Below are 11,407 nucleotides of genomic sequence, written 5' to 3' on the forward strand. Positions count from 1 at the left end.
AAGACGTGTACCTGTGGATTCAGAGAGAACAGAACTGATATCCCATTTCTATTAGACAGTAACAAAATTATTTTAGGAATGCAAGTCACTCAGTGCCTTAGTCCTAGACAAAATTCTTGAAGATTAAAAATTACTGAAATGTTTGTAGTCTGTACTGTAGCAGGGAATCTTCTTAAAAATATTCACTTATTCAGTAAGATGCCAGTACCAGCCCATCTGTACTCTACAAAGGAAAGAACAAAGTTATAAAAACTCAGTGACTTCTAACAAATTTATGATGTTCTTTGGATGATCCTCCCATTATACTTCATTTCTGAATACACCAAAGGGATGTAGGATAAATTACTTACCTATGAGGAAAAAATAAAAAAATGAAATGTTCTTGGAAATTCATAAATTGTTGGTTACAACATAGGTCAGTGCTCTACACTCTCTGACTTCAGTGAACAACTTAAAGGACCAAAACATTATAAGTGACACAGATATTTATAGAAATTGCTTTAAACTTCAGAAACCTAGTGAAGTGATTCAGTTACAAGGGAAATAAAGGCTAACCACTATGGAATGGTTGGCACCATTAGTTCATTTGACTCTGTTCAAGGAAGTAACAAACTTCCCTAGCCAATTAGTGTCAATCTGCTCTAGTGCCAGGTTTGGGCACTAAGTAACTTTAGAGGCTAAGTGAATTGTATAGACAATGTAGTTTTTCTGCCTTCCATGATTGTTAAAAATAACTTCACTGATGACATTATTTCTGAGATTAATAAATGCCTGGGCAGGTCTCTTTTGAATAACACAAAGACATTCAGATATATATTTTATAGCATTTTAAGCAAATATAATCAAAGTTTAAAATATTTTATTAAAAGTACAATGTGCCAGGCAATACATTCCATCAATCAATCCATAAATATTTATTTAGCACCCACTATTTCCTTCGACACTATGATTGGCTATTTTTCTTCCTTAAATTTCTGTTCTTCTCATTGCTGTAGCATTTCTCATTCGATATTAAACTTCTATAGTGATACTCAAAAGCCTTGTTTTAACAATGGTGTTGAAAACATTTATATTTGATCCCCATTATAGTGTTTGCTCTTTGTTTTATATAGATATTTAGCTTAATTTTTAAAATGCCTACATTGATTCCTATAATTTCTATCCTATTTAAAAGAAATTGTGTTAGAATTTCACGATGTTTTGAAAAATAAATTATGTGATAATAAAATCATGTGATATTTGTTTTTTAATTTCCATGTCAATTTTAGTTATAGTTTACTTAATTTTTAAATATTGTTGCCATTATTAAAACAAGCAAAAAAAAAAGACAAACTGTCTGTCCCTCAAGACCTGTTAATCAAATCTTCTCTGCCTTAATTTTTTTTAAAAATAATATCCTTTCCTTTTTTTCACATGAGCTTGTGTCTCATTTATCAGGGCAAATGGTCAAAATATAAAAATCTTCTCTTTTACAATCTGGCAAGAAAAAATCAGGAGAATCTTTGAGGGTGTTTCCTTTGTGATTTCTCACTGAGAATTTGCCTTTTCCACTTCCTTGAAAGTCAACATTTAGACATTTCATGATAGAGTGCTGAAGAAGACAGTCCCCCAGGACCACTCCTCCTGTGAAATGATAGGGAATTTAATTCCCTAAAATGACTGTGATTGTCTGAAAAATTGAGTGGCGCACTGATCTAGATGATTTAGGAATTTACAATTACAGAAGCAACAATCACTCATTGTTTGTGGTGCCTTGGAGGTGTGATAATATGGTAACACTCAAATGAGAAATAAAGTAAATATTCAAGACTGAAAACATACTTGTACTCCCTCATCACTGACTAAATACTTCATAAAAAGAGTCAATTCAATGATCCACGACTGCCAGAAGTCAAGATCCATCTGTTGAATTAATTTCTAGTTATGGAAGAAGACAAGAGATTGTGCTTCCCACTCAACTTAAAGACTTCCATATGTTATTCTTATGTGGTACTTGATGCATGTGTGCCTTGATATTGTATTTCACAACTAGGGGCAAAATTTTAAGTTTTACATTTTCTTTTTTCCTCTCCCTTCTCCCTCTCTTTCCCCGGAAAGAAAACCATTTGGTACAGGTTCTACATTAATAAGCATGCTAAATAATGGATCCATATTGCTAATATTGTGAGAAAAGAATCAAATCTAAATGGAAGAAAACATTAGAGAGTAAAAATATGGTATGATACATATGCCAATTTTTAAAAATTGAAGATAATAAGCTTTGGTCTTTATTTAATCTACACAATTTCTTCTCTAGATATGGATGGTATTTTCCATCAGAAGTCATACAATGTGTCTTTGATTTTTGTCCTGCTGAAATGAACAAGTCCATCACAGTTAATCATCACCCCATATTGTTCTTAGTATGTATATTCTTCTAATTCTGCTCATTTCACTCAGCATTAAGTCATTCTAATCTTTCCAAACTTTTCTGAGGTTTCATCCCCTCAAGATTTCTTATGGAACAGTAGTGTTCCATCACAGTCATATATCATGTAATTTATTCAGCCATTCCCTGCCTGATGGACCTCCCCACAATTTCCACTTGTTTGATACCACAAACAGACCTCCTATGAAATTTTTCGTACATTAGGAATTTTTACCCTTTTTAATGATCTCTTCAGGATATAAATCCAGTAGCATTATTACTGGATCAAAGGGTATGCACAGTTTTATTGCCCTTTGGACATCATTCCAGATGGTTCTCCACAAAAGTTGGATCAGTTCACAATGGCACCAACATGGAGAAAAGTTTCATTGTAAGTAACTAAAACAATGTGAGTCAGGGAGGAAAAAAAAATAGGCTAGAAAAAGAAAGGAATCATTAGGCTGGAAGTGCATACTAGCTGAGGATCCAAACTTTGAAGAGTGCCTTATGTTTATTCCTTTCAACATGACATTTGAAAGAAAGTCAGTATGATATGCCTGGTTGGTTCAATTTTGGAAACACACAATCAGACATGTTTTTCATTAGGACAATTTCTGATCTTCTAAAAAACCCACTACTCAGTATATTTTCAATTTTATAAAATGAAATATTGAATTGCAGTGGAAAAATGTAATAAAATGTTGTTATCAAATTATTTTTAAATATTTATGAACTTCAGGTCAACAAAACCTGAATATTGCCTTTGTCATTATAAGGTATTAAATGCAATTCTTCCATATTGTCTTAGCAAAAATGAGAGGGGGAAAGAAAGAAAGAAAGAAAGAAAGAAAGAAAGAAAGAAAGAATGAAAGAGGAAGAAAGGAAAGAAAAAAGAAAGGAAAAAAGAAAGGAAAGGAGAAAGGAAGAAAGGAAAGTAGAAAGGAAGAAAGGAAAGAAGGAAGGAATGAATGAAGGAAGGAAGGAAGGAAGGAAGGAAGGAAGGAAGGAAGGAAGGAAGGAAGGAGGGCAGGTAGGAAGGAAGGAAGGAAAGGAGGAATTTCCAATTATTTGCTACTACAAAAGGAGCTGCTATGAGTATTTTTGTGTATGTGGTATTTTTTTTAATCTCTTCAGGATACAGATCTACTAGTGGTATTGCTGTATCACAGGTATGCACAGTTTTATTGCCCTTTGGGCATATTAACAAATTACTCTCCAGAAAGTTCACAAGTTCTCCAACAATAGATTAGTACCCTAGAGTTCCTAAAATTGATCATTATCCTCTCTAGTAATATTGTCCAAACTGAGAGTTATGAGGAAGTACCTCAGAAATATTTAAATTTTCATTTCTCACAACAATAATGATTTACAGCAATTTTTCAATTGACTATGGATAGATTTACTTTCTTTGTTTTAGAATTGACTTTCTATATCCTTTGATCATTTTTCAATTCAGGGAAATGACTTGCTTTTTTTTTTAGAAATTTGATTCAGTTCTCTATATATTTTAGAAATGAGTCCTATGAGTCCTTTGAGAGAAATATTAGTAGCAAAAGTTGTTTCCCAATTTACTGCAGTTATGTAATCTTGGTTGCAGTAGTTTTGTTTGTACAAAATAATTAAATTGATGCAATGAACATTATCCAGTATGTGTTTTATAATGTTCTCCATCTCATCCTTGATCATAAACTGCTTCCTTTTCCATAGATATGACAGGTAAACTACTCCTTGTTCTAATGGACTTTAATATTACCCTTTTTTGTCTAAATCCTGCATCCACTTTAAACCTATCTTGGTATAAGATGTGAGATGTTGGGTTATTCCTAGTTTTTGCCATACAGTCTTCCAGTTTTGTCAACAGTTTTTATTGAAGAGTCAGTTCTTATCCTAGAAACTCGAATCTTTAGGTTTATCAAGAAGCAAATATTATACTCATTTATTAGTGTCACTTTTTCACCTAATCTTTTCCACTGATAGACCACTTTGTTTCTTGGCCAGTATTAGATAGTTATGATGAATATTTTTTATATATTTTAGATCTCATATTGCTCCCTAACTTTCTTTGCATTTTGATTAATTTGCTTGATATTCTTGAACTTTTTTTCTGCATATGAATTTGGTAGCAATTTTTTCTAGCTCACTGGAGTAATTTTTGAGAAGTTTGATTGTTATGCTATTGAATAAGTAAGTAAATTTAGGTAGAAATATCATTTTTATAATGTTAGCTCTTCCTTCCCTAGAGTAGTTAATTTTTACCTAGTCATTTAGATCAGATTTATTATTTATATTTATTTATTATTTATATACTATCATATATTTATATATATTACATATTTATATATCAAAATGATTCTTGCTTTCATACATTTAATGAGTTTGCTTTTGCAGATAGACCCCCACTATATCCACTTGAAATAGAATTTTTCTTTCTATTTCTTGTTGTGTCTTGTCAGCAATATACAGAAAAGCTGGTGATTATGTGGTTTTCTTTTATTGGAGAAAATTTGCTAAATGTTTCAAGTGGCTTTTTTGATAATTTTCTAGAGTTCTCTAGGCATACCATCATAATGTCTTCAATGAAAGAGATGTTTGTTTCTTCATTTCTGATTCTAATTCCTTCCGTTTCTTTTTGTTCTCTAATTGCTAAAGCTAACATTTCAAATAAAATATTGAATAATAATGGTGGAAATAGGCATACTTTTTTCACTCCTATTCTTATTGGGAATACTTCTAGCTTATATTCATTTCATGTAATGCTTGTTTTTGGTTTCAAATAGATATTGTTGAACATTTTAAGGAACAATTCATTTATTCCTACTCTCTCTAGTGTTTTTAGCAAGAATAGGTGCCATATTTTGTCAAAATATTTTTCAGCATCTATAGAGATAATTATGTGATTTCTGTTACGTTTGTTATTTACATGGACAATTTTGTTGAACGTTTACCTTATATTGAACTACTTCTGCATTTCTGGCATAAATCCTGCTTTATCATATTGTATCATTCTATGATAACTTGCAGTAATCACCCACTAATGTTTTAATTAAAATATAAAATTCATTAGAGAAAGAGGCCTATAATTTTTTTTCTTGTCTTGGTAGCAGCACCAAAATGTTGTCTTAGATGAACTTGGTATTTACTTGAAGATTTCGAATTTGATTTTTTTCCCTCTAGCTTTTTAAATTGCATGCTTAGTTCATCGATCCTCTCTTTCTCTATTTTATTCATGTAAGCATTTAGAGATATATCCAGTAAGAATTACTTTGGCTTTATACCATAAGTTTTGTTATGTTGTCTCATTATTGTCATTGTCTTGGATGAAATCATTAATTCTTTCAGCAATTTGTTGCTAGATTCTTCAAGATTAGTTTATTTGCTTTTCAATTAGTTTTAGGTCTATCTCTCCAGGACCCTTTTTTGCATGAGATTTTTATGGCATCATGGTCTGAAAAGGATACATTCAATATTTTGCTTTTCTGCATTTGATCATGAGAATTTTATGCCCCAGTGCATGGTAAATTATTTTGTGCAAATACAATGAAACATAGAAAAAATAGCATATTCCTTTTGGTTTCCATTAAATTTTGTCCAGAAGTCTATCATATCTGAATTTTCTAGTATTTATTCATCTCATTAATTTCAGTATTATTTATTTTATTGTAAGATTTATCCAATTTAGGGGGCGGCTAGGTGGCATAGTGGATATCTGGGTTCAAATCCAGTCTTAGACACTTAATAATTACCTAGCTGTGTGGCCTTGGGCAAGCCACTTAACCACATTTGCCTTGCAAAAATAAAAAGACAAAAAAAAAAGATTTATCTAATTTCCAGAGAGACTGAGCTCTCTTGATAGTAGAGTTTTGTGGTCTATGTTTTCCTGAAATTCATTTAGCTTCTCATCTAAGAATGCTATACTGTTTAGTGTGTACACATTTGGTATTGAAACTACTTCATTGTCTATAGTACCTTTTAGGTGGATACAGTTTCCTTCCTTATCTCTTTTTTAAAGAAATTATTTTTTCAAATGCATTGATTGAGAAAAGAATTGATACTCCTGCTTTTGTCACTTCAGTGGGAACATAATATATTCTGTTCTACTCTTTCAATTTTACTCTGTATATCTCTTTCTGCTTCATTTGTGTTTCTTGTAAGCAGCATATTATGCGATTCTGGTTTTGAATCCACTCTATTATCTGTTTCTGTTTGATGGGAGAGTTCTTCCCATTCCCATTAAAATCTATAATTACTAACTCTTCATTGTCCTCCATGCTATCTCCCCTCCATTTCTGTTTTTACTTCTCTTTCACCTTATGTCTTCTCCCCAGTATTTGCTTCTGAATACCATCTCTTTCATTGTATTTGTCCCCTTATATCCACCGCCTCTTTTTCTTTTGCCTTTTCTTTTTCCCTTTCTTCCTTTCCACCCTTCTACCAGTTCCTCATTCTCTCTACTTCCCCCTTTCCTCTCCTAATACTTGAAAGGTAAAATTAATTTCCAAAATTAACTGAGTGTGTATATGTTAATTCTTTTGTGAATGAAAACTGATGAGAGTAAGTCTCAGGCTTTTCCCACCTCCTCCATTCTTTCTCTTTCTTGGGATAGGTCCTTTGCAATTCTCCTTGTGATGGAATTACCCCATTCAAATTCCCCCTTAAGCCCATCTCTACTATACCCCCTTTCAGTGAAATAAATATATTTTTGAATCATTTCATCATAGTCATGGACATACCATGAATATATAAACCTTCAGCCTAAGTATATTCACCCAGGAGAATTACAGTTCTAAACATTATGAGAATTTTCCTCTCAGGTTGGAATGTAACCAGTTTATTCTTAAAGGAAAACAGGTTTTTTTTTCTTTTTACCTTTTCCTGTATCTCTTGAGTCTCCTGCTTGAAGATCAAATTTTCTGTTTAACTCTGGTCTTTTCATCAGAAAGATTAAATGTCATCTATTTCACTAAATGTCCACCTTCTCCCCTGTAGGAGGTTTCATTTTTTTATTTAAGTGATTTATTTCTTTATTTTACATTACTACAATAATCTTCTTGTAAAAGCGTTAAACATCTTTATTAGTGAGAAAGGAGAAAGAAAAGACTAAAAGGACTTAGAGAAGATTAGGATTCAGGGAAACACAGCTAGCTTTAGCAACTATGGGTAGAAAATATTGAAGCCATTTCTCTGATGAACCTATTATGAAGAATGCTATCCATCCCAAAGACCAAGCTGCTGGAATCACACAGACTGAAGCACATGTTTGTTTTTTCCTCTCACTTTATTTTTCCTGAAGTTTCTCTTTCTTTGTGGCAGAGGGATTATATTTATTTTTTCAACATGCTTCTTCTAGAAATGTTAAAAATTAAAAAGTTTTAAAATGCATTTATTGTTCAGTTAATTTTTCTAACAATGTGATGTTTAAGTATGCTATTACATGTTTAATTAAATTAGTAAATTTATATTTTTGTGAAAATTCATCAATTTCTTTTAAATTGGGTAAAATATTTCCTATTCACTGTTTCAATTTCATTTTCCTTTTTGATATTACCCTGTTTTTCATTTTTTTTTGATTTTCTTGATTTTCTTCTTTCCTTTCTTAAAGTAAATTAATGATTTTTTTCTCTAGTTGCTTTTAATTGTATGCACAATTCATGATTTTTTCTCTTTTATTAGTATATGAATTTAATAGGTGTTTTGAAGTACTATTTTAGCTCAATCCCATAAATTTTTGCATATTGTCTTTTGATGATATTAACTTACTTGAAATTTTCATTTTCTATAATTTGTTTGCTCACCCTTCATTCTTGAGGAATAGGTTATTTAGTTTACAACTAATTTCAATATATTAATTCATAAAACTTTATTGAATAAAATTTTATTGTTTCATGGTTCAATATGCATTTACTTAGTATTTCTGTTTTTCTTCAAATGTGGTGATGGTTCATTTCATAATAATTAGCCATCTTTGGTGGCTTTATCATGAACAACTGATGAAAAGATATGATTCTTAGTCTACTCTCTCCACATGTCTAGCATACCTAAGTTTTCTAAAATTTTTTTCAATATGAAAACAATAAAAACAAAACCTCAAAGAAAATAAATGAAAATTGAACACAAGTCCTATAAGAATAAGAAAGATATGAGTGTTAAATGAAACAATTAGGGGAAGAGTAAAAAAATTATGAAAATTAATAGCTTGATAAAAGAGGTTGAAAAATACTTAAGAAAGCAACCCTTTAAAACAGAATTAGCTTATTGGTAAAAGTGGTAAAAACTATGTCTAGGAATTAAAAATAATCAGAATAGAGTAAGTTGAAAAAATGTCAAAACTCACTAAAATAATTCCTTAATAATTATATTTGAGAAATAGTATATAATGCCTCTGTGAGACTTCCATATACAATAAATCAATATCAAATAAATAAAAAATTGAAAAATGTGAAATACAACATTGGAAATGCAACACATCTTGAAATAACTTAAAAGGACATCATTTCAGAATGATCAAAAGTCAAATAAAAGACTTATGACATTAGAGATCAACAGATTATAATAAAAGACTGCTCTAATATATTAGTTCCAGGGGATAAAACTGAAACCAAAAGGATATTACAATAAATGAAGCAAGGGTGAGCAAATAATTTTTATGAACCCATAACTAAATGTATCAGTGGTTGAATCTAAATTCAGTTTTATAATGCTTATACAAGACTTCAACCACAAGTTAATCCAATTTATATTTCTATTTGTTTTCATGGTAGATTAATTTGTAGAAATATATTATTGGCAGTATGAGATGAAAAAAAACAAATAACTTCATTCTGAAAAATAATTCATGTAAACCTATCCTGTCTTTCAAAATTTTCTGTGAGGATTGGCATATTCAAAGTCAAAAATACAAATGAATTGAAGAAGAAAGTTTTGATAGTGTTGTTAAAAGCAATAAATTGCCTAGTACTGAAATAAGCTAGGTTTCTAGTTCTTAGAGTTTAGCTATTTCCTCAATTTGATACTCTACCATATTCTTTCTCAATCACCACTTTCTTTCTGTCTTATATTCATTAAGCCACAAATTTGGAGGTCTAATTGGCCCAAACCTAGAATTTCAATAATTCTAATAATTTATTTCTTTATTGATAAAACAAATATAAGGAAAATTTAAAGCATTTTCCCAAATAGCACAATAAATTAAAGAAAAGTTTGGACTTGATATTCAGCATTCTCTTCATTAATGCAAAAAAGTTCTTGGCCTTCATACATTTTATTAAGAGGCAAAATAAGGTCTTTATATTAATGACATTCTTTTACTATTTTGAAATAATGATAAAACCAAGGCAAATTTTATGTTAGCAATTGTTCATGTAGAACTGAATAACATTTTCAAAGGCAGAACATAAAATATATTGGATTATAATGCAAAAGAGAATTCTATTGTAATAGTTATACAAATATTGTTAAAAATTCAAAAACCCTTCAAAATTACTCCTAAATATTGATTTATTATTACATATATCAGTTTCAATTCTCCCATTTTGGGAAAACTAGGATTAAAACAGACAAAATATATGTTTGAGCTTATTATTCGTCACTTATTGTCACACAGGGTTTCCAAAGCTTCTTCATGGCATTTTTAACTTCCGCATTCCTTAGGGTATAGATCAAAGGATTGAGTAAGGGTGTTATGATGGTGTAAAAAACAGACACCAGCTTATCAAGAGGGAAGGTAGTTGAGGGTCGGGCATACATGAATATACAAGGACCAAAGAATATGATGACAACAATGATGTGGGAACTACAGGTGGAGAGGGCTTTGCGCTTTCCCTCTGCACTGTAATTTCTCAGGGAGTACAGAATAATTGAGTAGGAGATCATGAGCAAAATAAAGCTTACTGTACATATGGCTCCACTATTGAAAACTATTAAGAGGTTTATGACATATGTGTCCATGCATCCTAATCTCATCAAGGGTTGCAAGTCACAGAAAAAATGGTCAATAACATTGGGACCACAGAAGGGCACAGTCAAGATAAGTATTGTCTGGATTATAGAATGCAGAAATGCCCCTCCCCATCCCAATAGAATCAGAATCCTACACACTCTCTGGTTCATAATGGCAGGATAATGTAGGGGCTTACAAATGGCCACATAGCGGTCAAAGGCCAATAAAATGAGAATCAGTATCTCCATGCAGCCAAAAAAATGCATGGAAAATAGTTGAGTAATACAATGACCAAAGGAAATGGTGTTCGTTTGAGAGATGCTGTCCACAATCAGTTTTGGAACGGTGGTGGTAGAGAAACAAGAATCTGCAATGGATAAATGGGTTAAGAAAAAGTACATAGGGGAAGCAAGAGAAGGACTGGTCTGAATTGTCAAAACAATTAATAGGTTCCCCAATATTGTGGCAATGTACAAACACAAGAAAATGGCAAATACTATTTTATGCATCTCTGGGTCTTGAGTCAATCCAAGCAGAATGAATTCAGTCACATTGTTTCTCATCTCTAAGACTTGTGGAAAGCACACAGGTGAGAACTAGGCAAAATAGCAAAGGAATAAAGAAGAATTAATATAGAGAAGAATTTCAGAAATTGACAAAAAAAAGAAACACTGCTTCACTCTTTATAATTAAGCTTCAGTTATTTCAATTTTAAAAGCCTTAGATAGAAAAGTTTAAAGTATAAGTTACTGCCATCATCTGTTCCACTCCATCTAACACATTTCTTGCCCATGGTATGTGTCTATATTTGAAAAAGATGAAATATTATCAATCTTTTCCTCTATGCAGTGACCCATGTAAGTCATCATGGATCAAACTTCCAGGAACACACAGATGAATAACCATGGGTGGGTTGAAATTAATTCTATTGAATAGAATTATTAGTTGATAATTTTAAGTTTAATAATTTTACCTTACAATTATATTTAATGTGAGTTTCTTATCCAAAAGTCAAAATCTATGCCTCTCTACTTTTCCAGAAATAATCCTATGGGATATTATTG

The 11,407-nt window shown here is 31.2% G+C and overlaps 1 protein-coding gene across 1 annotated transcript; it reads right to left on the reverse strand.

The window, feature by feature from the left end:
• Positions 1–9,982: 9,982 nt before the first annotated feature.
• LOC141519659 (olfactory receptor 4C11-like) lies at positions 9,983–10,906 on the reverse strand. The gene has a single exon (XM_074231836.1). The coding sequence runs from the start codon at positions 10,904–10,906 to the stop codon at positions 9,983–9,985; it is 924 nt and encodes a 307-aa protein (XP_074087937.1).
• Between the last annotated feature and the right edge of the window lie 501 nt (positions 10,907–11,407).

Source organism: Macrotis lagotis, chromosome 3 (genome assembly GCF_037893015.1).
Source record: "Macrotis lagotis isolate mMagLag1 chromosome 3, bilby.v1.9.chrom.fasta, whole genome shotgun sequence".
NCBI lineage: Eukaryota > Metazoa > Chordata > Mammalia > Peramelemorphia > Peramelidae > Macrotis > Macrotis lagotis.

What these genes read in the sequence shown, in the direction of transcription:
- LOC141519659 (XM_074231836.1), bottom strand. Translation starts at nt 10,906, where the DNA reads ATGAGAAACAATGTGACTGAATTCATTCTGCTTGGATTGACTCAAGAC.